Below are 27,717 nucleotides of genomic sequence, written 5' to 3' on the forward strand. Positions count from 1 at the left end.
AAGCGCAATGCCTTTAATATCTGGAGGCATAAATGTCATAATAATATTAAAGGGGGAACCTGCATATAGTACCTTTGCAATGACTTTGTACAATCTGATGACTGCCCATCACTCCATGCCCTCCCCAAGTCCCAAACATTGTCCCTCCTTTTGAACTTGTGGAGGTCAGTCTGGTCAGAGGAGTACAAAGGAGCAAACAGGAGGGGGAGGGGGGTGGCTCAGTTCCGCTAGTGTGATTGGATGGTGAAGAGCGTGGACGTCCAGTGGGTCTGCCACACTGCCGACTCCACGTCATGTGACCTCAGCGAAGGCGATGTGGTTCTGCAGGAACATAAATAAATAAATAAGGCGTTAGGCGAGTCAATCATAATGGATCACAATGACCCAGAAAGGTGCAGAGGAAGTCTGATCCATGACCAGAACAGGCGCAGAGAGTTTAGATACAGGGCCAGGAGAGGTGCAGAGGAAGAAGGAGGAACAGAAAAGGAGCAGAAGAAGAATTTGGACACAGTAGGTACAGAGGAAGAGTTTGGATACAGGACGAGGAAAGGTACAGCGGAATAGTTTGGACCAGGACCAAGAGAGGTACAGAGGAAGAGCTTAACCCAAGACCAGGACAGGAGCAGAAGAAGAGCCAGAACTAGGAGAGGTACAGAAGAAGAGTTTGGACCAGGAGAAGGCCAGAGGAAGAGCCATGACCAGGAGAGATGCTGATAAAAAGCCTAACAAAGTACCAAAAGAGGAGCAGTGGAAGAACCTGACCCAGAATCAGAAGAGGTGCAGAGAAAAAGCCTCGTACAGGATCAAACTAGGGCAACACACTGCACATCCCATGCACAAAGGGAAGGTGTCAATATCACACCCGAAAGATGAACGCAACTATTTAACTCAGAAAGATGAAGACCTGGTTTCAAAGAATCTGTTAAGTGATGAAGTCCTAACTGTAGTGTAATATGTGTACTGACTCAGAAGGTTCAGAAGGTCAAAGTCTGTATTTCTGCCATTTGTGTCAATGTAACGTCTGTCTGAACCAAGGTCACTCACTGCCAGCTCAGTGTTTATTTTGGCCTTTGTCATCAGAGCTATAATACTCCCTACAACTAAGACTTCAAGTGCATTTGACAGACTAGCATTTTTTTTTTTTCAGATTATGACTCACCTCTGCCAATAACAAGAAACTGCACACAGCCAATACACCACAGTAATAAAACCACTCTTAGAAAATCCTTCGCCCTGCAGTAGTAGTGATATCATGATCTGATAAATTTCCAAATGTTTGCACTACTCATGCCTCTATATTGTTGTGTTTACAGCCTTGAGCCTTGGATGCCTGTAATGTCTTAATCTTCACTGCCCGGCCGCTACAGCTCATTTTAGCAGACATATTAGCATTTAGATTGGGGGATTAGCGCTCAGATGGGCCGTGTTACAGTTTAGCTAAAGGCCAAGAAAGAGTCCGGCGTGCGATTAAAACCTCGTTATGAGCTGAGCCAAAGCACCCAAACGTTTCTGTGCTCGTCTCATTTCTCTGGTGCAATAAATATAGGATCAGTGTGAGGGCTGCTGCCGGGTCCTGCTCTGAAATGGGCACTTATTTATAGACCAAGTACTATTGTAACTCGCCCTTAGTGCCATGGGTGAGATTGTACTTTGCTTATGTATCTAAAACCAGCGGATGAACAACGCAGCAATATAAGCCTTCTTCAAAATCCTGGCTCTAGATCTGATGATGGGTCTATCAGGAGTAGTATTGCAAGTTTAAAGAGGGGGTATTTTACTTCTGTGGAGCATTACCTGCTAACACATGATATATTTAGATTACCATGTTACCTTTTATGGTTTTGAAAACAACGCATTAACATGCTTTATAAGTTTAATTTTCATTTTTGATGCTCTGACTCTCCCTTCCTTTACACTCCCCGCATTACTCCCTCTCCAGAGCACTATCACAACACAATCTGCATGCATCCCACTAATGAAACTACTGCACATCGCGTTAGATCTGTCAAGCTGTGTACAGTTTTGTATTATGTTTTTGTATATTTATGGAGAACTGTGTGTGAGCCTGAATGACGTAGGCTTGCGGGAGGAGCATTGCACCTAATCTTACAGCTAACTGTAAGGAGGGTTCGAATAGAGCCGGGAGAGATCGCTAAATTATTCAAACATGCATGGATGACATATAAAACCTCTTCAGGCATGTTTTTAATGAGAGAACATTATAACATGGTAGAAAGCTAAAAAAAATAGCATTTTTGCATAATACCCCCTCTTTAATTGGATTTGACTCTAGATTATCTCAGCATGTTCTGAAATGCATGTGATCCTTGGATTAGTCCTGTTTTAAATGTTAATTCTCCTAGTTGTGTTCAGGAAAATCTGTACTCTTAACAGGAAATGTACAATGTTTTTGTGTACTAAAGTAAAACAAAACAAAAAACGGTTGTGCTCGAGCACAGATATATTGTAATTCAAAATATGTACTTAAAAAGGTTTTTTGTCATCCACGAAGTAATGCATGTGTGCTGTTAGCATGCTAGTTGCTGTTGGCAGTGGTGTGATGCCCAAACTCTGCTCTGGTCTCTGAAAGTTGCCAAAAGTATCTGTACACTCATAGTGGTGAATAAAAAGGATGCACAGAATGCCTTAGGAAAATGGGGAATAACTTTGGACCGCTGCAAACCAGTTTAAGACAGTAAAAATCCGGTACAGCGCCTTTATTGAGACTAAATATGTCTCCTAACTCATTGTCTGAAAGAAACACAGCATTGCAAAATTTGATTTTGATTTTTCAGAATAGGGAAGCCTAATCCTGAGTGACACAGAAGGGAGGTGTATGAGAGGTGAGGTACTGCAGTGGGCTGTGGAGGCACACAGCTCCATATATTTAAGGATGTTATAGAAATATGTCTCTGAGAAGCTCTGCACCCGACCTGACATCAGCCTTACTCAGATATGTCCTGGTTGGGCTGCAGTATGTGAGTGACCATGTTGGAATGATTTTTTGTTATATTTATTGACAGACTGAAGAGCATGGTCACTATGGTAACCACTCACTCCAAACCATGAGTAACGATGTGTCGTTACCTTAATCTGTAGCACAAAATATTTGTATATCACATTTCATGAGCCATACGTCCAGTTAGCCTGAGTTCATACCTGGCAAATCATTCCAGATATATACCCAGCTCTAATGTATTACTGATAGAGTTATATGATGTGTGATGTGGTGCTTTGTCATTACAATATTGTCAACAGTATTACTATATTATCTGCATCAGAAGCATGTGTGTCAGTCAGTTGTAGGGCATAGCACAACACACAGAGACACACACAGGGGGGGGGTTTGCCTTTTCCTCTTGAAACAAAAGAGCCAGTCCAGGCCTCTCAGCCACTCCACAAAGGTTGTGACCTTCCCCATCAGGTCCCAGCTCTGCGTTTCCTCACTGTCCGTCTCCTACAAACAGCACCACTTTACACAAATATACACAGACTCTCAAACAAACTCATAGAGGCACACTCAGGTGCTGGTACTGGAACTTTCAGCTCTTTGGTTCAAACTGATAAAATTATGATAAAATGGTTCAAACTGAGAGTGGAGGTGTGTTTAACCATTAAAATGATGCATAATCCAAATACACCATTGCACTACAATAATAATAATGTTAAAAGCTGTTATGATGCCAAATGTGTTTTTGTTTTTTTTTTTGCACAAAGCTCTCAGTTGTGTTGCCTGCTTCTGTTCTGACTCTGGTATTTGTTCAACATTAATCAGTTTCAAGATTCGGTTATTTTAAAAAATGAAATTCGGTTCCAAGTGATCACACTAAGGAACTGTTCAAAAGAGCCGACTCATTCAGGAACGTCACAACACAGGCACAGGTGTGCGTACACACACACACAAGCTGGCACAGGTGGAGCTGTGGAGGGGCACATCGGTGCATCTGCAAAGGAGCAAAGTGAGTTATCCCCTTTCCATCTGCTATACTTTTATTTATCTCTGGTATTTTGTGTCTGACCTCATAAAACTGTATTTAATAGATAGTTGGTGGGTCCATGTAGCTCAGTCATTTGATTTTTATTTTGAAATGGGAAGCCTAAAATCAAAAGATGACCATTTTCCCATTTCCCAATCTTATAACAAAAACTGAAAACCAAAATTGGAGTTGTTAAGTTCAAACTATAGCTGTAGCTTACCACCGATGAGTGTGGAGGGACTTCATAATGACTACTAGAGTGCTTTGTGAGGCTTGTTAAGGTACTTTACACAAGTGTAAGCCATTATCATTATAATAACTGTTATTAACAGTACTACAAATGATACTTATATATAACTGCCTCTTCTTTGCGCAGCTGTTTGTAAGAGTGCACTACACAGGCCCTCTCTGTGCGTGTCCTGCACAGTGTGTACATGTCCCGCTGCTGCAGACCATGCTCTCTCCATTATTTATAAGGACTGGGTTATTTCTGCTACTCGCTCCTGTTTTAGCTGTACATTTGTCAGTGTAATGGGTGCGGCTCTGACCTGGGAGGACATGTACTTCTCCAGAGGACTCTCCACACGGCCCAAGTTGAGTGCAGCGGGGCTGGGTACCTGCTCGGGGACAGGTGGGTCCTCGCTCAGGAGCAGCTTCCCCTTGAAGTTATGCACCACACACACCACCTGGGGGCACAAGAGAGCACAGAGTGAACAAACACAGGGTTTGTGTGACCAAAGAAATAATCCACAGAAATGTACTTTTACACCCTGTTTATACAAACAAGGCCAGTCAGTGGGCTATTTATTTCTTCACAATTATGTCCTACTCCTACACCTCATTTATGCAGCTGAGCCTTCAGTGCTATTGTTATCTATCTAATTATCATTATGCATTTAGAAACCATATGAGTCACCTATGACAGCTCTACAGATGTGCACCACACAAAATGTACATTCATGAAGAGATACTAACAACAACAGTGCACTGGTCAGACAGGTGCATGTATAATAAGTCCTCATGTGTCACAAATGTCCCCTTAAACACACTTCACTGAAACATAAAGGTAAAAGGGAGTTATTTCAGTCACTTTTGTTGAAAGTTAGCACTGCTGTTGTCATCTCCTGCTGCACATGCGCACTCACTAGAAATCTCCTCAGATCTCAGATTCCTCCATATTCATCGCAGTTTGAGCCTGCGGTGGTCCTCAGTGCAAGCCTCTAAAGCAATTGGCCTCTCTAGTTGTAAAAGCACATGTTGATCATGTGGCGTGCCATGGCATCCGTAGCAAAGGACAACAACACAAGGTATAAGATGATCAGAACCGTGATTGCTGCAGTCTGCTGAATGACCAGTAGGATGTACTAAAGACATTGTGACTTCAACCATGCTTCAAACAGGCAGAACTGAAGGGAAAACGAGATTATTTGGATATATTTCATAACTATTTAATTGTACATTTGACCCACAATGATTTTAGATTTTATTGGACAAATACTGCTTACCTTGATTGCCCTGACCACACACCACTGGTTTAACTTCTCCTAACTCTTTGCCTAATTACTGTATGACTATTTGAATTATTTCTACAATCTAAAAGCACTAGGATTTACAAAGCAGAGATGAGGCCGAGCAGACCAGACCTAGGGGTTTTAATTATGTTATAATTGTTTCCCTTCTCATTTATCCTCTCGTGTTATGTTATTCATGATGTCATTGCTCTGATCTACCCCCACTGCCACTGATACACGGCCACTGCTCTGTACTTTTCCTTTTTTTTTCCCTTCATCAGTGATACATGTAGGCTTTGGCATTTTACTACAAATGAAAAAGAAATCTACTGCTCGCTAGTGTAATGTGCAGCTATCCATATTGAGATCAGAGAGCATGCAGTGCTTTGGTGTGATGACATTTACAGCAACACAATAGGTCTTATTACCTACCTCTAAATAAGAACGCAAACTACAGTAACACACATAAAATGAATTAATTTAATCCAAACTTACCATTCATTTCAAAGACAGTAATAATGAAAAGCAAATGTGTATTATCAGCCCCTTGGTGATGGTGGCTACCCCAGAGGATTGTGGGGAACGGAAGATGTAGGTCACACTCCCTATGGCGCTCTAACTAGCAGAGCAAGCTGTGAGTCTGGCATGATGCTAGCTAACAAGATCAGAAGGGTCAGACAGAGCAGTGCATTCTGGGAACTCTACGGCTGCTTGTGTCAAACCCAACCAGGAACACTGCTGCAAGATAAATCACAAGCACTAAGGGCGTGATTATTTATGTAATATCAAACATGTTCTGAAATGCACATGTTTTGAAGTTTACTTTTCAGCCTTCTCTCAATATCCAGGACTTGTTCAATGTGTTAAAAGATTTGTGAATTACAGAACACACTGTATGCAAAATTGGGCATTTTGAGCTTTTACTGCTCGTCAGAATCATACCTGGTTTCAATAATCCAAAGTCGTCTTCTCAAGCACACAAAAATGCTATGTTCACCTTTTCCCAGTTTTGATGCATCACAGATAAAAGTCCAGACTTCTCCTATGCAGTTTTTAAACCCATAAACCACCACCATACTCATTATATGGTCAAACTGTGTTCATGGCTCAATTCTAACTGCTCAATTCTAACTGCTCATTCCCTTTGCTGACAGCAGAGGGAGCTCAAGTGCCTAAATGCCTCATTGAAAACAGAGATGAGGTTTATAAGGTATATTTTCAAAATGAAGACATTAAACCTCCGTTTCACCTCCACCAGTATGCACTGCCACTGCTTTTAACTTACTTACTTTTCCGATTTTATTTACCTTAACGGGTGATACACACAGGAATCGGCAGCATGACGTAGCCATTTTGGCACAAATGAAAAAAAACAACAACATAAATCCACTGATTGCTAGAGTGATCTGCAGCTATCCATAGGAGGGGCCGAGAGCATGTGGCACTTTGCTGTGATGACGTTTATGGGTACCGTAAAGGGGCAGGTGGGAATCGGCTTCCAGTGGGTTCTGCAATTTGTGATTTAAAATGTCCAAAAAACAAAATATAACATAATGATCCATGGCTGTCATAGACTAACTATATATTAAACACAAGCACAAAGGTATTTTTTTTTCTTCTTCTTCAAATAAGTCTTGTATTGTGTGTGTGGGGACAGAAGCTAAGGCCAGACATTAGCGGCTAATGTTCTGAGGCGAGGTCTGGCTCATCAGCACAGCTCAGAATACACTCTGGATCATTAGGCAATAACTGCACCATCACAGGATCCCACCCATATATCCCTCAGTATTAGCATATAATCACAACAGCCACGTCCACATCTGTCCCCCAGTGTTAGCATATAATAGCTAATGCTAGTAGTAGGATACATTCACAACAGTCCTGCCTATATCCTTTCCCCCAGGGTTAGCATACAATCACAAGATCCATGTCTCTTTTTTTTCATGTTTTAGAACTTAAAATAATGCTTACGTATAGAAAACTTTATTATTATTAAAAACGTTATTTTATATCAGTTCTGCTCCCTCTGTTGTAATTTTGGTGTTAACACCCCATCTACTGGCTGCAGTTAGAATGAACTGAACTGTCATTTAAGTAGTTTATGGAGGTGGCGCCTGCATGAATCCATTGAAATAGAAATTTAAAACCATACTTTGGAGCATTCTCCAATTCTATACCATACTGTGGAAGATTATAGCCATAGGAACAACGGTACCATGGACACAAGCAGGTGGAGCTAATGTTGTACAAGTTGTAAAAATCCCATGTGTGTGTACGGTGATGTGGCCAACCAGGAAAGTGGCGCTGGCTGTCCCAATGATGTACCCTGCATTGGCTGTGGTGTGTTAGTGTGTATGGTGATAGCACGTTAGCATATACGTATGGCATTAGCATGTTAGCATATGTGCATGGTGATAGCGTGTTAGCATGTTTGTATGGTAATAGCGTGTTAGCAAGTGCATATGGTGATATAATGACGTACCAGGAAAGTGGCGATGGCTGTCCCGATAATGTACCCTGCATGGTTGTGGTGCGTTAGCGTGTATGGCAAGGGTGTCCAAACTTTTCTCATTAAGGGCCACATATAAAAACACTGACACAGGTGATTGAGGTCCATAGACTGGTCCCCAATACAGTGAATTCTTCAAATCTGCATTATTATTACAAGTTAGATTGAACCACTAGACCTTTATTCTTGCTTACAGCCTCAGTGGGACACATTCAATATTTAATATGGGCTTGTTAAAGTAGATTTTCAGAAATGTACAGTAAAAAAGTACTGTTTAAGGTAATATAGGACAATTCACCTGGAAGCTTGAGGGCCTAGAAAAAAATGGTATGAGGGCCGCATTTGGCCCCTGGGCCCCAGTTTGGGCATGCCTGGTGTATGGTGATAGTATTTTAGCTTAAATGTATTGTGATAGCATGTGAGAATGTGTGTATGGTGATGGCTTGTTAGCATGTGTGTAAAGTGATGACGTGTTAGCATGTGTGTATAGTGATGACGTGTTAGCATGTGTGTATAGTGATGGCGTGTTAGCATGTGTGTATAGTGATGGCGTGTTAGCATGTGTGTATAGTGATGACGTGTTAGCATGTGTGTGTGTGGTGATATAATGACGTACCAGGAAAGTGGCGATGGCTGTCCCGATGATGTACCCTGCAATCACATCAGACCAGTGGTTGCGGTACTCGGCCACACGGTTGAGTCCAGTGAGGAAGGCCAGGCACATGAGCCCCAGAGATATCACAGGAGAGGCCAGACGAGTGCCTTTGGATTTCACCACACACGTCACGTACATCTGTGCACAGGTATGGGAATAAGATATATATATAGAGAATGTTTTTGTTTTGTTTTTATTTTGGGAGAAGTAAATAGTTACTAGGCAAAGTAACTATGCCGTTACTTATTATGTTAAACAATAAAAACACAACAGATGTGAACCTTTAACATTTATTTCACTTTAACAGATTGCCACTATATTGTATTTGTTTACAAGTAAATTACAGAATGTATCAAAAATAAAAAGTTTCATTTGAAGTGCAAATAAATCAACATGTCACACAATTTCAGACAACTGAACTTTAAGTATTTTCTTCATTAAAATAAACAATAACAATAAAGTGCTTTCAATATAATACTGAAAAATTCATTGCAATGTTTTGCAAAACTAAGTCATTCAAATAAAACCATGTAAAATAAGACAAAACCTTTAAGCTTCTCTGGCCACACACTGTAATTCTCTGCCCAGTATTCAAATATTAATCACTCTTATTTCAACATAAACTGAACTTTATCCATCTCTTGAACATTCATTAAAAGATTCACACAATCCCTACTAACACTTATCTATTCCTTTATTTATCGATCTATCCATCCTAACGATTGAACCAGTGGTTGTATCTTAGAAGCAGAAGTCTTTCAAACCTCTGATCTGAGCCTGTTCCTCTTTGGAGAGAACACAGTCACGTTTCTGATCAAAACACAACTCACAATCAGCATTCAGTGCACGTGTGGACAGGACATCATTTCCCATCATGCATTAAGTGTTTGTAGTCCATGCAGGCGGCCGCAGTCGGTGGAGAGTTGCTGCACTCGCCTCGCTCAAAAACTTCCCGTTACCGGTGCACATGTTACGTCAGAGCAAGTCGGTGGCATCTTGGACACAAAACTAACCGGCATGCACCGTGCACCGATCGACGGCGTCGTATCTGCGCCCGCCTCATCTCAAACAAGCCTTTTATCTCACCCCGAGCCTCCTCTTTCACCAAAGAAACACAACAGCGTTGCAGCTCCTTGGCTGAGAGACTCTGATGAAGAGCAGAGTGAACTGAATTAAAAGTAACGCACCACATTTTATTGTCAGTAATGGTAATGGCGTTGGGACGCTGGGAAAAGTAATTAGTTAAATTACTCCGTTAGTGAAAAAAATAACGCAGTTAGTAACGCTGTTATAGTTTAACTCCGTTATTCCCAACACTGTTCAACAGTGACCAGACTCTCATCTTTGTAAAATATTGAACAAGTGTGTTATCTGGATCTCAGGAATATTAAGCACTAAGCCAAACAGATACATACGTAGAGTTTGCTTGTTTATTTTTTTAAATGTACTGTATGTAACTTTCTGGAGGTAACATTACCTGCATGATTCCCCTGAAACAGAAAGTTTAAATCATTCTTCGGAACATTTTCCAAGGACATACATGAGTTTTATGCCATACTGTGGAATATTATAGCCAAAGGAAGAATGTTGCATGGAGACAAATAGGAGGAGACCAAATAAAAGTCAGGTTTGTGGAGATGCAAGCCCACTCAGAGAAGTGCATTAAAAACATCCAACACACTTTTATTTGAGTACACTTTTAGGCTAAAAAGTTATATACTGTGGCGTTAAGGAGCAATACTTCATGGCAAAAATGTGTTTCTGGTGTAGCTGTCCATGGTCCTGAAATCCCACACTCCCTTTATTTAGAATGATCATTGTCCCAATCAATTTCAACTAATCCTTAGCATCTGCAGCTATTTCAGTTTTATCACATTTGTAAACATCCTTCACCAAACGCAATGGATTTGTGTGAGTTATTATACTGAATTTCTGAGACTTCTGTGCCGCTTCCTGTTCTGTTATACTGGCTGCTCCACAGACCCAGTGATCACGTGACCCAGGTCATGTGACTGTGGTCATGTGACATGTGTGTCCTCATTGGGGTCAAGGTGAAGTCTGTGTGAGGGAGCAGTGGTCACATGATGAGCCTGGAGACAGCAGTATGTCGACAGTCCTGCTCTCGCTTGTGTGTGTGCTGAGACTGAGCACGCACAACACTGGTTTGGTTCATGTAAAGCTGATTTAATTTAAGATACAGAAAAACAAATTATAATTAATATTTTTACCGCTAAATATTATATGGAAAGACTACTACAAGCACTGTACCTGTCTTAAAATATGAAAGACAGAACCAGTTCATTTTAAACGGTTTGGAGTGGTCCAAAGTTATTCCTCATCTATATTATATTCTGAGCCTTGAAATTATTCATAAGCACTTTTCACAACTGTCAGAGGCCACAGCAGAGTTTGCCATCATGGTGCTGCTAACAACACATATCATGCTAACCCCACACTTGCTTATTTTTAGTCAATATTCTTATTTTGACCTTAAGAACTGCTTATACAATATGTCTGTATTGGGGCAAGACATGTGTTTTTTCAAATACATTGGAAAAAATCAGGTATAGGACATTTAACTCCCTATTATGTCTCACATTTAGATTTTGCGAGAGAGAACCAATGGTGTGAGTCTTTTGTCTAAACCAGCTGTAAATCAACAAGGACGCATTTCGTCTAAGTGTGCAGAGCAGATGTGCCACAAGCTACACGCAGAGGCGAGAATGGAGCAGCCGACTCTCAGACTGAAGCTACTGATTCCTCCACTGTCCTCCAACACTCTAGCGCAACAATAAAAAGAAAAAAAAAAACTTGTGGAAAAATGTTTGGGACTGCAGTAAGATTTATACGTGAGGTTGTTTGGGAAGATTGGGGAGCTGCACAGGCTAAAATTATCTCTAAAGGGAGACATTAAGAAAATCTTTTTATATTTTATTTGAACAAAATATTCAATTTAACTGTGGGATTTATTTTTATATCAAAACATAATGAAAACGACACAGTCACTTAAAGAGACAAATATATCCAAATGATATGATGTGACAGATCAGACATTCCCAGACAGCATGTGGGCAGTTCTCATATTCACCCCTGCCCACTTACCCCGTGGTGGGGGGTTCCATGGATGGAACTTTTAGTGGTCAATATTTATCACCGCTACTTTTTCTTTGTTCAAATGGGGAATTTAGTTTCAGTATTATGCTTATGATCTGTATTTTCTTCAACATTATATTACACTTAATGTGTTATTGTGACCAGTGTAAATAATTATTTGTGCCGTCCTCCCATCTATATAAAAGCGGAGGTATTATGCAAACTTGACTTTTGGAACTTTCTACCATTTTACAATATTCCCTCATTAAAAACAAAAAAACAAACAAACAAAACAAAACAAAAAAGGATGACTGAAGAAGTTTTAGACCTCATCCATTCATGTTTGCGTAATCTAGAGCACTGAGCACTTTTCAAACCCTTCTTATGGTTAGCACTAAGATTCTGTCTAATGCACAGCCCACAAGCCTACGTCACCCATGCTCCCACACAGCAATTTTCCAAAAATATACAAAAGCATGATAGTTCTCTGAGCTGTGCATTGTGATAAATCTCTGAAAGGGGAGTGATTTAATGTGAGGAGTAAAGGGAGGGGGAGGCTCAGAGCATCAAAACGCAAGTGAAATTTATAAAACATGTTATTGTGAATATAGCATTTTCAAAACAATAAAAGATAACATGGTGATATGAATATGTTATGTGTTAGCTCTTGATACCCCATAGAAGTGTAACACCCCTTTAACTATGACTGGCCTATAGAGACCAGCTATAGTCTGTCCAGTCTCCAGTGTAGTGTGCTAATACTCCTGTCTGTCCCATGGCCTCAGCGCAGCCCCTGCAGGATGGATGAGGGAGTGCGGTTGACCTGAGTATGGGGTGAATCATATCTCATCTCCTCTCTCATCTGAGCCTCATAAATCCAGTGTAATGGTCCGGTGCAGATGTGGCTGTCAGCGCGGGGGAGTGAGGGACACAGGGAGCTGCTACTGAGGAGTGTCCATGGCTCGGAGACCATCTAAGTTAAGCGATTTCCTCCTCTACTCTTATGTTAGGATGGACATGTACAAGCACTCAATATCCAGACAATGTGTGTGTTTTAATAAATGTCAAAAAAATGTTAACAAACGGTAGACCAGGTCATGTATATAAGTGACAACCAACATAATTAGCTGATTAACTACAATATGAAGTGTATGATAGAATATTTTTAAATCTTTAGGTCTCCATGGAGAAAAGCAAGAGAGGTCACAGGTCAGATCTTTGAAGAAGCACCCACTTATAGTAAGACTGCAAGTTTTTCAAGGTGTTCTTGAGCAATGAAAACAACTGTAATAGCTGACATAAAAGATAGATAGGTTCATTGCCATACTGTGGAACATGCAGACAAAGCATTAACATCTCCATGGAAACTAGCAGATAACACATGCTGTACCAGAAAGGTTACATGCACATGCCTTAGATAGTGTAAGGTATACTAATTATACACTACCTTAGGTAGAGGTGTATAAAGTATACAGAGTTAAAGCTGCCTGTCGGATTTTTACATAAACTGTGTATCTATGAGATGAGGTGGACATTGAGTGGTGCATTCAGGAACTAAGTCTGTAGCCGAGTAAAAAGGTAAAGTGATAAACTGCTGATTGGATAAGAAGAAACAGAAGAGACTCAGAGCTGAGGCAGCTCCTCTGACCACAGCCTACAGCCCTACAGGGATTAGCATAAGAAACACTTTGGCCCGCAAGACCGGGAGAAAGCAAGAGAAAGAGGAGAGAGAGGGGAAAGAAGAAGGGACTGAGCAAGAGGGAGAGGATGTAAGCAGAGAAAGAGAGGGACAAAGAGAGGTGAAGGGAGAGAGAGAGGGAGAGGGAGAAATAGAGGGGAAGAGAGGTAGAGGGATGGGGGAATGGGAAGGAGAGAGAAAGAGGGGCAAATAGAAGAAGAGAGAAGTGAATGAAGATAGGGGAGAAAGAGAGGGAAAGAGAAAAAGAGGGGAGAGAAAGAGGAGAGAGGGAGAGATAGAGTAGGGGTAGAAGGATTGAGAGACCGAGGAGTGAAAAAGGGAAAAGGGAGGTAGGAGAGTGAGAATTTGCAAGGGGAGAGAATGAATGAGAAGGAAAACAAGACATACAGAGAAAATAGACAGACACAGAAAGAGTGAGTAAGACATAGAGAAACAGAGAGAGGGGGGATGGGGAGAGAGCATGAGAAATATGGAGAAAGAAAAAAAGAGGGGGAGAGAGATGCTTCTTCTGCAAACGTGTACGTAACTAGCTTTTCCAGTCACAGTGAGGATGTCCAATCAGGAAACAGCATTAGACCAACACACAGCTCCTCCCCTCACATATTCCTAACACAAATCCAGCAACACACAGAGACCAGCAACAGCAGTTTCTTCTCAATATCATTCAAATATTTGTCTGCTGTATAAGATCATCCATAATACTGCTGCTCCTCTGAGTTCTGAATCCACCTCCCGATCCACTCGCTCAATTGGATCCCTAAATGTGGGACAGAATTTGGAATACGTTACCAACAGAGCTGAAAACATGTATGAACTATGGCACATTTTCACGCCTGGCGAAACATTGGCTCCTCTCAAACCAAACCCGCTCCCATAATGTGGACTGATGTGTGTCTGGAGAGGGAGTGATGTTCTGAAGTGAATGAGTTGATGGATGATGACTTTATGCTGCTGAGAAAACTGGATGTGAATGGTGTTACAGAACTTTTACAATGGTCTGGTCCTTACAAAGCCATTTGTGCACTGTCTCATTAAATAAATAAACTAAACTACTCAAAACACTGCATTTACTCTCAAACTTGAACTTCTTGTTTGGAATTCATCTACATATTAGAATAGTTGCAGATGGCTTCATTAGCTTCATTTTCTGACTCCAAGTCTCTGGAGGTTCTGAGCTCTCATGAATACTTCCCTTACTGCATAGTACCATAGTAGTAGTACCAAATACAACTTACCAGTCAAGAACTATTTCTTTTTTGCAGTGATCCATAGTAAACACAGTGGCCATATTATACACTCTTGCCTATGAGGAGAGGGTTCTATGTTTGACTCCCTTCTTTCTGTGTGGAGTTTACATGTTCTGCCTGTGTCTGGGTGGGTTTTCTCCAGGCACTCCTAGTTCCCCATCAACCCAAAACATGCACAATATGTCAAATCCTCCAGTTAAGGTAATCCTGACCAAGACTAGCTCCAGATCTGGAGATGGGTCCCGAGCATTGCACAGCTGCGCTTTGCTTGTGACAGGTTGCAGGATGGGTAAAATTACCCTAAACAACAAAGTGCACGGTAACAAGATTAAGATTTTAGAGAAACAAAAAGAGACTGAATATAGCCTCTTAAATACTACAACAGTTCAACATTTAGACCAAACAAGCTGCCAGTGTCAAACCTACACTGTTATAAAAGTGTGTTTTATCCATCAGAGCACAGGATTCCAATGTGCAGTCCAATTACACTTTAAGCCCAGTGAAGCTTCTGATTTCCTGTCTGGCCCATGGCCATCTGCACCCACAAAACAACATCTGAAATATGAAAGAGGGTGAGGAGGCATCCAACAGAACCCACAAAACAACATATCAAATATGAAAGAGGCTGCAGGAGGAAAAAAGTGGTCAAGGAGCTCCAGTGGTCAAGAAAATTTATAACAGTAATTTCACAAAACACAAAGACAAAGGTTATTATTCAAATTTTAATGGAGGTTGAGCTCCAGTGATCTCTGGTCAGTGATCATCTTGGGTCTTTTTAATAGAGATGTCCACAGCCAATCCTCTGTCAATAAAAGCATGTGGTTTGGGCTCAGGCGCATTTTTATTTGTTTCTAATGGGACAAAATTAAACCAAATCAAAGAATTGTGATCGATCGAAGAATTATGATTGATTGATACATGAAAAAAAATAATAAATCGCTCAGCTCTACCGATTACATTCCTCCAACCACTTCTCTAATTGGTAAAATTGTGCCAGTTTGTTAGTCTAAGGTTGTGACATCATCTGTAAAGTGGGCTGATGGTAACTATTAAACTTCAGGATGGTAATAAGAAGCTGACACAGTTAAAGTAGTTGTAAGTTATCATTAATCAGAGGCACTTAAAATAAGTCACAGCCAGTTAGAGCGCTTAAAGTGGGACTAAACACCTCAACTCCACAACCGTATTTCAAATAGAGCTGCTAAACTGGGCAGTACCTGCAGGATTAAAGTAAAGAGACAGAGGAGGAGGGGTGGGGTCTGGACATATGACGAACAGTGTGATTGGTCAAACAGATGTCCACTCCGCCCCAGCAGTCGGATCAGAAATACTTGGCTGTAATCAGGGCAAATGTGTGATGTCACCAACTACTTGAAATTGCAGAGGCCACCGAAGGCAGCACAAACTTAGATTTAGCCATTTTTTACCAGAAAGCTGTAAATATACTTAGTTTGCACTAAAGTTGCCCAAAAAAAGAGTGTAAATAATGGTATAATGCTCCTACACTATATACACATGGCACCACTTTAAGTTAGTTGTAATGTTGTTGTAATGTTGTTATGTTATCATTCACTCACAGCCAGATAGAGCGCTCCGTACACACTGAGAGCCGCCTCCTTGGATGGGAAGCTCTTCCTCGCTCGCAGGATGTCGTCCTGGTTGCCTGTGCACGCCTCCTGGTGGCTGATGTAACGTAGTGCCTGCTGACAGCCCAGTGCAGTGTAGTTGGGTTTGCACACGGTGAGGAAGTATGGAGCCAGGTTTCCGGTGACCACCTGTCCCGCGTTCACAAAGATGTCCACAGTGAAGAGGCCGAACACGTACACGCCTGGAACACACGCAACCAGTCAGTCATAGAAAGGTATAACAATCTCAACTGCTATCATAGAGGTCAAGGGAGTTTGCAATCAAAACTGCATGCATAGGCTGTAGGAAGTGTCCAATTAATAACAGAAGTTATTAGACTGTAAAGTGCTTGTCTGACCTAAAGGTCTCCTGATGATGTACCGCTTGAGGTTATTCTTGGTCTCTTTTTATTTTTGTTCAATGCTGGATTTGTTTGTATGAGCTTATGTTGCTGTGATGTCTTTTCTCTGTGTTAAAGCATGTGACCCCCTGTCCCAGGACAAATTTCTCCCATGGGAGTAGAGCTGCGTGATATGGTGATTAAAAAAACACATTGTGATTTCATACCTGAGGCAATTAGCTATTTTGGTAAAATCGCTATATTGTGATTCACAAATTTTCTCTTGAATGCAGCTCAGCATTATCTTATCGTAACGTCTATTAACCTGACGGCTGGTGGTTAGAACCAAACTCAAACCAGTCTATGCCTGAGCAGCAATAATAGCCCTGCATGACTGAAAATGCAAATAACCAACTTATTACAACAATTAATAAAGAGTCAAGTCAATTTTGAATGGGGATGGAATTCATAATCAGAATGAACTGTATTGTCCCAGAGGTAAACGTGTCTTGGCGGAGTACACACAGCTGCAAACACAACAGTAACACAGGGACATGCATCATAGAAAATACACAATACAAGGCAGTGACATTCTGCACAACATCACTGCTGCTACAGTTTGTTCAGCAGAGTTATGGTTGATGGAATAAATGCATTTTTTAATGGATAGGTCTTATATCGGGCTTCTCAATAGCGTCACTTGGAGAGTAGTAAGTCAAACTCTGAGAAGAGAATGTGTGATGAGTAATAATTCTTTGGGTGAACCGTGTTTCAGAACACTAGGGCCTTTAGTCGTTTAGTCGAGTGATCAGTCAATGGAGTCTCAGTTGATTCATTTGTATTATCTAGATTATAAGGGTGGGACAACAGCGGAAAGGAGGAGTTAGTGAGTGAGAGTTAGCTCAAGATTTGGTATTTTTTTATGTTTATATGTAAAACGATCTCTGTGTAATCCCTCAGTCATCCAGATAGGATCCCTAGCAAAAGAAAAATTATATTCTGTCAATTGGACTAAAGCTTTACAGTGCAGAGGTTTTGCCGCTCATCCAAGTGGCTGCTTCAGTTCTGGTCAGATTGCTGTTGAATGTTGGACACTGCCTTATATCCATCTGAAGGGAGAAGCTAGCATGCTTATTTGTTTACATCTTCTATTTGTTAGCTAGGTCTATTGAACTAGACTAAGTGTGAACTACACCATCATATTTCGCAGAATTGCACTGCAGCACAGTTATTTGAACATTACGACACAGGGCTCAAGTGGTTTCTACAAGCACAGAGGGAAAAATGAAAGAAGAACAACACGTGCAGGAAACCCTCTCTGCTTGTGGTTATCCAAAATGGGACTTCAATAGATCTAAGAGAGCTGAAAAACAGGACAACAGAGATTCCAAACCTAGAAGAAAAGGTGTAACTATTCCCTACACAGCTGGTGTGTCTGAAAAGCTTCAGAGGATTTTCAAACAGCATGAAATCACAGTCTTTTTCAAACCTACAAACACTTTAAGACAGAAACTGGTTCACCCAAAGGACAAAACCCCAAGCCATAAACAAAGTTATGTGGTGTACTACATTCGGCGTAGCGAAGAGTGCAGTGAGTGTTACATTTGAGAAACAAAACAGCTGCTCCCTACGAGAATGTACCAACACCTTTGTGAGAGCTCCTCGGGATCCCAATCTGCTGTGCATTTCTATCTCAAAGCCACTAACCACTACTTTAAAGATACTGAGGTACAGATTTTTGTCAAATAAAAGAAAAGGTTTGAGAGGGGAGTTAAAGATTCATCTTAGAATTCGAATGGACCTCAGCTTAGACATCATTTATCTCATATTTATAATTCCATCCTCATACTTAAATCAAAACAAGGAAAGCAATAGTAATAGCAAGTATGTCTTCATTCTAAAACTTTTGTCTTTGCTATATGTATAAAGGCAAATTAAATTCAAACTTGAAGTGCAATATACTGCAGAAGTAAATATAGACGATAAACAATATTACTGAAACAAATTTAAATTAATAGCAGAATATAGCACTTTAGTACTTAGTTTGCAACTGTAATGAGTAATAGAAGTTATTCATTCAACCTTTACATGTTAAATGTTATCATATAGCCAAAAAATAACTAAAAAATCCCCAGTAGTGCAAAGATAAAGTACACACGATAAATAATTACCAAAAAAAAAATATTGTTCCAGTTTTCATATATTGAACAATAAGATATACCAACAGTGCAGGCAGGAGGGGGCGAGCACCTTCAACAACGTCACTCCCCACTGGCACTTTGGTTACACACGCAGATTTCCAAATATGGTCCCTGGTTGCAGATTAGCCGCTATAACTGCTTGCCTCGATTAGCTTCATTTGGTTATAACTGGGCGCTAAGGGTGATGTCACACTCCCTTACTCCACTTCTATTATACAGTCTATGCTCCTGACACATGTCCAGTGAAGGCTTTGTTAGAATAATGAGGAGACTAAATGACCGAACACAGTCACTACACGGGATCGATGTGTATCCCCAACCACACAAGCCGCCGCCGTGTAAATCATCCACACAAGCCTGCGTCGGTTTAAATCAATGCTCCAGCCTGCTCTCAGCTCAGACCTCAAATCAATATGTCGTACATCAGTGTCCAATCACTACCTCCCATACAATCTGTTTTCGTTCCCCGACATGCCACTTTACGGACAATTAGCAGCAGACATACAGACATAGCTCCACACGGATGGGATCAATGGATACTTAATACAATTTGTATTATTTCAAAATCTCAAACTCAATTTCGATACTAGACTTCAATACCACAATTATAATTTTCTTTAGACAATACAGTGTGATTTTCAATATGAAACTGTAGTGCTTTTTATATTACCATGTGGCCTTATATCTGTGTAATCCCTGAGTTCCAGGTAGTTTTCATAGTGGTCCATGGGCGCATACTAGTCTGTGTGGTCTTGTACATGTTCGGAGCTCAAGATCATTCTCAAGAGATTCAGGAATAGTTTATTTACTTTTTTTCACCTGGTCTCATCTAAGGCAATAATGTATACAGGTTATTGAGTATTTAGTGGGAGGATGGTTAACACTGGGAGGGCATCTGTTTGCACTGATTCAGATTTCTCATTTCCAATACTGATACTTTGGTTTAGGGTTGGGTGATAAAGTTATAAAAATGTAATTATAATATGAGTTTGACACCCACACTTCTTAGTGGTCAGCCTCTGCAATTCTCTGAGTGTGTCCCTGACTGAGTGACAGGCGGTTTTAACCAATTACAATGACGTGTAGAGTGAATTTTGAGTAGTAGTACTGGTGGTATCACTGCATACTAGTAATATCTGCCAAACTACAATACAAGTTTTATGTTGTTTTTTTCAGGTTGGTTGTGGATTGCATGCATTCATTCTTTGTCTTGTCCATAGACTGTATCTTTGGACATAACTAACCTGCTAATGTCCATGTTCCAAAATCCATATCCATCAGCTCTGGTTCTAATGAATATTCTACTGAAAAAACATTGCCCCTCTCTCTGTAACTGCTGCTTAAAATGTTCATATTAACCCACTCTACACGACACTGGTGTATTTGTTTTGCTATTTTTGTCCCTAAATCAACTCTCAGTCAGATTTCCAAGTATGAGTCTTGGCTCCAACTTCGCTTCTATAACTGCTAGCCTTGATAATAGTCATCTGACTGGAGACGAACGCTACGGGTCACACTCATATTTAGTCCACTTATTTATATAGTCTATGGTCTTCCCTATTAACTAACATTTACAAAAGCAATGTTTTACTATAAACTCTTGTATGTGTCCTCTATCTGCAGGTTAAGGCACTGGCAACCCAGGTTCAATTGTGTGGCTACATACAGTTCCTTTAACACCAATTATTTAGGTTGACATATTGAGTTGAGTATAAGATTTTTACAGCTCTTTGACTGGTTTCTAAATTTAAGTGACAAACTCTGCATTGTATTTTAGCCGATCTGCCTATAACTACACTCTGGACATTATCTGGTAGAATAAATTGGCTCCTCTCTACGACTGAATATAATGATTATAATAACTGTGTGAAGGCAACGTATGTTTTATAGCTGCACAGATGTTTCTGCTGCCTGGGGCCACCATTACCACAATCACTCCTCCAATGAAACCACTGCATCAGGAGCATAGCCATATCTGCACTCTATATGACATTCTGTGTAATCGCATTATACAGACAGAACGTTCATCCTCTGCTCCTTTGATCATCTCCTCCGCATCCTCTGCTCCATCTCACTCTCTCCTCTGCTCCATCTCACGCTCTCCTCTGCTCCATCTAACTCTCTCCTCGGCTCCATCTGATGCTCTCCTCTGCATCCTCTGCTCCATTTGACCCTCTCCTCTGCATCCTCTGCTCCATCTGTTGATTAATTTGCTTGTCTGTTTCTCTTTCACTGTTGATGTTTTAACACTGTTGGTTAAATCAATTCTCATGTTTAGCCCTAAGAGGCAACTGCTGTGTTGATTTTGGACTTTACAAAAATAAATTGAATTGAAATGTAATCTGACCCTCTCCTTTGCTCCATTTGACCCTCTCCTCTGCTCCTCTGACTCTCTATAGTGCTCTATCTGACCCTCTCCTCTTCGTTCTTTGCTCCCTCTCATGGTTTTCTCTGGTCTGCTCTGTGTGAATGGACCATGTGTATCTGGAGTGTGTTTGTTCCATGTGACGAGCCTAGAGCTACTGCAGAGTACTTTTAATAATGTAATAATACACACACAGGCCTATGAGTCATGGAGCAGAGAGCCGCCCTGGGCCGGAGGGGTGAGGGCTGGGGAGGGGGAGAAAGAGGATGAAGCAAGAACAGATGGGACATGTGTTGGCATCTAAACATGGAAACAGCACTAATTCAGAGTCTACACTTAACCAAACAGCACAATGTAATGTGCAGTATGATCCCTGTATTACACCACACCACCTTGAGAATGCCTGATCTTGTCTGGTCTCTGAAGCTAAGCAGGGTCAGGCCTGGTCAGCACTTGGATGGGAGACTGCAAGGAATATGAGGTGCAACAGTGGCTCTAGTGTGTGCTGCCGTTGAGTCCTTAGGCGAGACACTTTATCCACATAGTCTAGCATGATTTAAGATGGTATGTGAGTGTGCGATTGGTAGTGGTTGAAGGGGCCTGTGGAGTGGATTGACAGCCTCAATTTGGTGTCTTGAAAGGAGTTATATAAATCCAAATTATTAGTGTGTGTGCGCAGTCTTACCCAGGAAGCGCACGGTACGGCGAACCAGAGGGTTGAGGTAGCAGCAGTCCCCAATGGCCACTGACTTTTCTGAGCGGTCGAACTCTTTGGACGTGTACTGGACCAGGAACAGGGCCGTCTCCGTCACCGTGATCTGGAAACAGATGGAGGTACACGTCATGAGGGAGTAAACCAGGACAAAAACAGGACTAAGCCAGGACTAAACCACGTCTGAGCCAAGACTTGTCTGAAGAAGGGCTTGACCCTGAAATGTCACATTGTGGTTCCATTGAAATATAAAAAATTGGAAGCTCTAAAGAATTGCGGATCTGTTTTTTTTCTTTTCTTTTCTACTAAACCAGGACTAAACCAGGACTAAACCAAGTCTGAACCAGGTCTGGGCCAGGTCTGAACCAGCTCTAAACCAGGTCTGAACCAGGACTAAAGCAGGATTAAACTGGGTCTAAACCATCACTAAACTAGGCCTAAACCAGGACTAAACCAGGACTGAACCAGGACTAAACCAGAACTAAACCAGGTCTGACCTGGTCTGGCTTGCTTTAGTCCTGAAGCAGAACTAAAACAGACCTAAACCAGGACTAAACCAGGGCTAAAGCAGAACTAAAGCAGGTCTGAACCAGGACTAAAGCAGGACTAAAGCAGGACTAAAGCAGGACTAAAGCAGGACTAAAGCAGGACTAAAGCAAGACTAAAGCAGGACTAAAACAGGACTAAAGCAGGACTAAAGCAGGACTAAAGCAGGACTAAAGCAGGACTAAAGCAAGGCAACTCAAAACTAACCAAGGTTAACCTTAACAGTAAAATGAGCTGGGCAAAAATGCGCTTTTTTTAACTTGCATTGATTGATCACAATTTCATTTCTTTTACTATTAAACACTTAATATGATAATTGGTGTGATGTAACACATAACAAATGTCCTGTTTAGTCCTCTGAACATTTCTCTCCAAAAAGCAGCATTTATGTGAGAACAGTGGCTAATGGTGCACACTGAAGACCCTCATTATGCACTACCTCATGAATGATGAACTAAATTGTATATTATAGTTCTCACTGTATTTACAGAATATGTGCCAGACAAAAACAGAAAGTGTTTATGTGAGAGTGAAAGTGTGTGAACAAGACTGGTGGGCAGCTAAAATGGTAAAACAAAGAAAAATACTGGTACAATTATTATACATGGATAGTCTGGTTTGGACAATACTTACAGAATAAACTACAGTATGTCAGTATTTGTTAGTGCAGAACAGGTTTTAAGGGGAGACACTGCATAGGGAAAAAAAAATACAATTAGAGATAAATTTGAAACTTCTTCTGTAGTTTACTTACAGAAATGTAAGAAAAACACATTTTACAAGTTTATCATTCTGTAATGTTTTCATATAAAAATAAGACATTTTGCGTGTAAAAACAGCCAAAATTAACAAATTCTATTGAAAAATATATATATAAAGATATGATATTAGATACTAAAAACTATACAAAGGGGATTTTGGATATGTTTTTGGAGAATAAAACTTGAAAAAATCAGGCTTCAAATCAACACATTTTTCAGCACAATCCTTTAAAATATTATTAAGTAAAAGATTGATTATTAATAATAAATAATGAAAACATATTTTGCTGCAGGTTAGACAATTGTGTTGTTTCCATTTGAGAGTTTTAATGCCATGAGACCAAACTGACAAAATGAGTTTCGGCTATAGCTCATGGGTCAGACAAAAAAATCAGTACCGCTCTAGAGTCATGGGCTATCAGTGATTTTGAAAAGGTCCATATCTAAGTCTGGTGTAAATGTCTTCCCTGTACTTCAGCAGTATCACAGTTATCAGCGCCTGGAGTTTACACACAATGTGTCAAAAAAAATGCACAGTTTGAGTGGTACCAATATGTAAAATTTTGGCAACTGGCCCATGGACTAATAGTCTCCCCTCAAATAAATTAAACATCAAATGATAATATTATGATAACTTATGTAACTTTTCAGGTTGGGAAAAGCAATACAGTGACAATTCTGATAGTGTTAGAATACTTGTACTGTTTGGAGCTTAGCACCTGAGCTCCTCCAGCCCCGTGCCCACCTTGCTGACCCCATGACACCAACCAGGGGATTACCGCTCTAAGGCCTGACATCTGACACCTGGACCGGGACAGTTTAACCTCGACTTGACACTATTTTCTGTTTACACTCCACTGCCACAAACAACACAAGCACAGAAAGTTCACAATACAGCTCAGGCAATCTAATAGTACTTCTCCAGATCAGAGCCAGGACTAAACTAAGACTTTATTATGCATGTCCATGCAGAGAGGGAGAACATGTAAAATCCACACATGGTCTCAGGATCATATGTGGGACCTTCTTCATGTGGGGTAGGAGCAAATCAGGGTCTTTAGTCTGTGGTCAGACTTTAGTCTGTGGAATTGTATCTGCAAATGGATGCCTGTCAGTCTTGGCCACATCTACTGTCCATTCCATTTTAGTCCTGGTTTAGTCATGGTTCAGTCCTGGTTTAGTCCTGGTTCAATTCTAGTTAAATACTGGTTCAGTCCTGGTTTTGCAGATACAAAAATACATTGAATTTGCTGGTTATCCAGCGGTTCTTCAGTTGCTGTGGTCAGTCACTGAGCAGCTCCGAGGTGCTTAGTCCATGTTAATGTGATGAATGAGATTAGTCGTAGTTTAGAAATCCTGTTGAAGGCTCCCTGGGGTCAGCTGGAGCCAAAGATAAGACTGCACTTAACCAGCTTATAACTAGAGAGGGGCTGAGGGCGGAGGGCAGGGACTGGAGCAGCCTGGACAACCAGAGAGGACTTAACAGTACGGAACAGTACAAAAATGTGCTGTGTAAATCTATCTTAAAACTTTTTTGGCAGTGACTCCTAATGTGTGTATTGTGTCACCATGGTAACTGCTAAACATTCTACCATAGAGGTGCATATAGAACACCGCCGTTGTGAAATCACTGCAATATAGGCTACAATTCTAAATGTTTTAATGTATTTTGATAAGCAGGTATTTTCATCTTGACTATGTTTTCATTGATGCAAAACTGCAAATAAAATCAATCAATAAATTTACTGTGTTCTTGTGAGGCCAGTTTAAATCCATATTTGTCGAGTGTGTCCTCTCTAGTGCAGCCTTGGCTTGACTCACTCAGGAGCTCAGCAGACCTTGGCAGCTCTGTGCCTATGCCGGGGGCCTTGTGTCCCACTTCCCTGACGCGGCTAACCGGAGCTGACGGCTAAATGAACCTGACGGCTAACTGGGCCCTCCTTCAGCAGTGCTCCCTACGGGGCCCTTATTTAGAGCGGCCTGGGCCCCAAACACACCTCTGTGTTCTGATGTGCACCTCTGCGGCCCTCGGCTCACTCCCAGAGGAGCAACTATCAGACAGTGTTTGGACAAAGTGACAATGGCCTTTTCACACATGCTCGTCTCAGCGCTGCCTCAGGGAGCAGCAGACAGCACAGACGAGATATTCTGTATCATAAGACAGAGCACTACAGGGAGAGAGTCTTATGTCAACAACCCAATGTGATCACAGTTTGTACATCAGCAACATTATGTACAATTTCACTTTACATAAAAGTACCAGAGGGGGTTCTATTTATGTGCAGAATGAAGAGGATGGTTGTTGAGAAGTTCACAGACTTCGGGATAGTATCATGTGTCTATCACAATAGAAAAGCTCACATTAAGTACTGCATATTAATGACATATAGCCAATAATATTAAAGGTGCTCTTCATAACTACTGGGTGAACTGTCCACCACCTGCTTATATCTAGGGAGATGTTAATGCTTTGCTTGAAATGTTCTATAGTATCTCAATATACATATCTATCCCCATGTAGACAAGCAGATGATGCCAAAACTCCAAGTTACAGATCAGTTTTGTGGAAAGGCAACCTTTCTCACAGTAAGAAGATGTTTTCGAGATCTTATTGAGCTGAATAAATCACTGTATTATATGCCGACATAGTGCTCCTTTAATATATAATTTAATCTTTTGATACAAAATATTCTCTTTTTTTGTCCATATGAATGTGCCCATGACCTTAGTTGTCAGTTTAAACATTGCAGGAGCTTGCAGTTTTCCTAAAAATTGTGTGATTATGGGTGTATTGCATGACTGTTTTGTTCAGTTTCATTTTAATGTATTGTTGTATATAGTATAACAACAGTCACCTAATGGGGTTGTCATTTATTATGTAATCATCACACTTTAGTTCATATAATGTTGTTTCTTTGTATTGGACATTAATGAACACATAGAATTACATGTCATATTGTGTCAGATGTCAGATGTTCTCAGTCTACGGCGCCCCCTGTTCTTGTGGAGGTTATATACTGTGTCCAGGCCCAGAGGAAGCATCAGACCTTCTGTGACTGTGTGACACTGCACATGGGCCAGATACACTCACAGCAGCTTTACATGACTCCTCCTTGTGTTTGAAGACATATAAAGGACAGAATATATATTGAAAATGATTGTTTATTGCTATGCCAACTATTTCACTTTTTCATCACTTGAAACCCATAGATTGGCAGTGTTGTTCTATGATTTAAAGGAGCTGTCTGTAGATTTTTATTTGAAATAACATGAACTTGACCTGTGACCCCAGATACAAGGTAAACATGTTCAAATAAAATATAGCTTTCAATGACAAAAACATTGGGCATAATGGAGCTGAATCATCACTACCTAAACGCCAAAAGTTGCATGCAATCATGAATCAACGGTAGTGCAGCCTCTGCAGCTCAGTGAGTGAATTCTGAAGATACAAACCCAGCTTCAGTTTGGATTTATAACAGGATACATAAAGTTCCTTTAACATAAAAAATGAATAAAAATAATAGTAAATCTTCACATGCTGATTGTTCTCATTTTATGTCAGTGATTCCTTATGAATAAAACTGTCCGTATTCACCCTTGAAGACTAGGTATAGCTCTTGGGCTTGTGCCTCTTTTGTCCTGCGCAGCCATTTACACCACTGTCCCTCGTCACACTTATTTACAGAATTAATTATAAAACATGAGACTTACATACATGATTATATATTTTTTCTCAGAAAAAGCAAATCTCATTGCAAGGCATTCATTTCAGTTGGCATTCTTGTTGGCACCATTTGTTATTCCAATCTCTATGTGCATTCAATACAATTGATAAAAACTAAAATTCATACTCATATTCAACAACCTGTGCCTCTTTTATGTGCCTTTTTTTTCTTTCTTTTTTTTGACATGGTCAGTTCCAGGGATGAAATTATCCAAATTATTCTAGTGAAGGTGTATGGAGTTTAAAAACACTGCAGAGCACTTCCTGTGTTAACACATGGCATCACAATGTAGAACAGACACAGGCTAAATATGGAGGGTTTGTGTGTTAAAATGTGTGAATGAAACAAAGCATAACTCCAGGTATGTTTTTGATGAGGAAACAACACTATAACATAAATGACAAAATAGTGTAATATGGGCCCTTGATATATAATTATCATGACAGGCCTACTTATGTCTATACTCTTCTGTAGCAGACAAGGTTCTCCAGGTGCTCCACGCTTATATGAGGTGTGTGTCAGCCGTGCACTCACCAGCAACGTGGGCAACCCAGCTACCAGCGCGTACAACAGGACCGGAGGCACCGCGCTGCTGTCCTCTGGGCCAAGGTACGGCTTCGTGTATGTGGTGTCGTAGCAGAAGAATCCTTGCACGTGCACGCTGAAGGTATCCGTGTACTCGAAGTAATAGGCCAGCATGATAGTCCCGGCCATGATCACCATCTGGAAGTAAAGCATGGTAGTGGT

The 27,717-nt window shown here is 40.8% G+C and overlaps 1 protein-coding gene across 1 annotated transcript; it reads right to left on the reverse strand.

Moving 5' to 3' along the window:
• Positions 1-181: 181 nt before the first annotated feature.
• Positions 182-27,717, reverse strand: plppr5b (phospholipid phosphatase related 5b). Its single transcript, XM_033985848.2, has 6 exons — positions 27,505-27,717; positions 21,909-22,041; positions 16,269-16,519; positions 8,614-8,790; positions 4,526-4,663; positions 182-321 (listed from the first exon to the last, which is right to left on the reverse strand). The coding sequence occupies exons 1-6, from the start codon at positions 27,706-27,708 to the stop codon at positions 292-294; spliced, it is 933 nt and encodes a 310-aa protein (XP_033841739.1). The 5' UTR covers positions 27,709-27,717; the 3' UTR covers positions 182-291.

The sequence above is a fragment of the Periophthalmus magnuspinnatus genome, chromosome 20, assembly GCF_009829125.3.
Source record: "Periophthalmus magnuspinnatus isolate fPerMag1 chromosome 20, fPerMag1.2.pri, whole genome shotgun sequence".
Classification (NCBI taxonomy): Eukaryota; Metazoa; Chordata; class Actinopteri; order Gobiiformes; family Gobiidae; genus Periophthalmus; species Periophthalmus magnuspinnatus.

What these genes read in the sequence shown, in the direction of transcription:
- plppr5b (XM_033985848.2), bottom strand. Translation starts at nt 27,708, where the DNA reads ATGCTTTACTTCCAGATGGTGATCATGGCCGGGACTATCATGCTGGCC. An exon ending in ACGGAGCGCTCTATCTGGCT is followed by an intron (nt 8,791 to 16,268) that starts GTGAGTGAATGA and finishes ACCTGTGCACAG; the next exon opens with ATGTACGTGACGTGTGTGGT. An exon ending in CAGCCATCGCCACTTTCCTG is followed by an intron (nt 4,664 to 8,613) that starts GTACGTCATTAT and finishes TTGTGCCCCCAG; the next exon opens with GTGGTGTGTGTGGTGCATAA.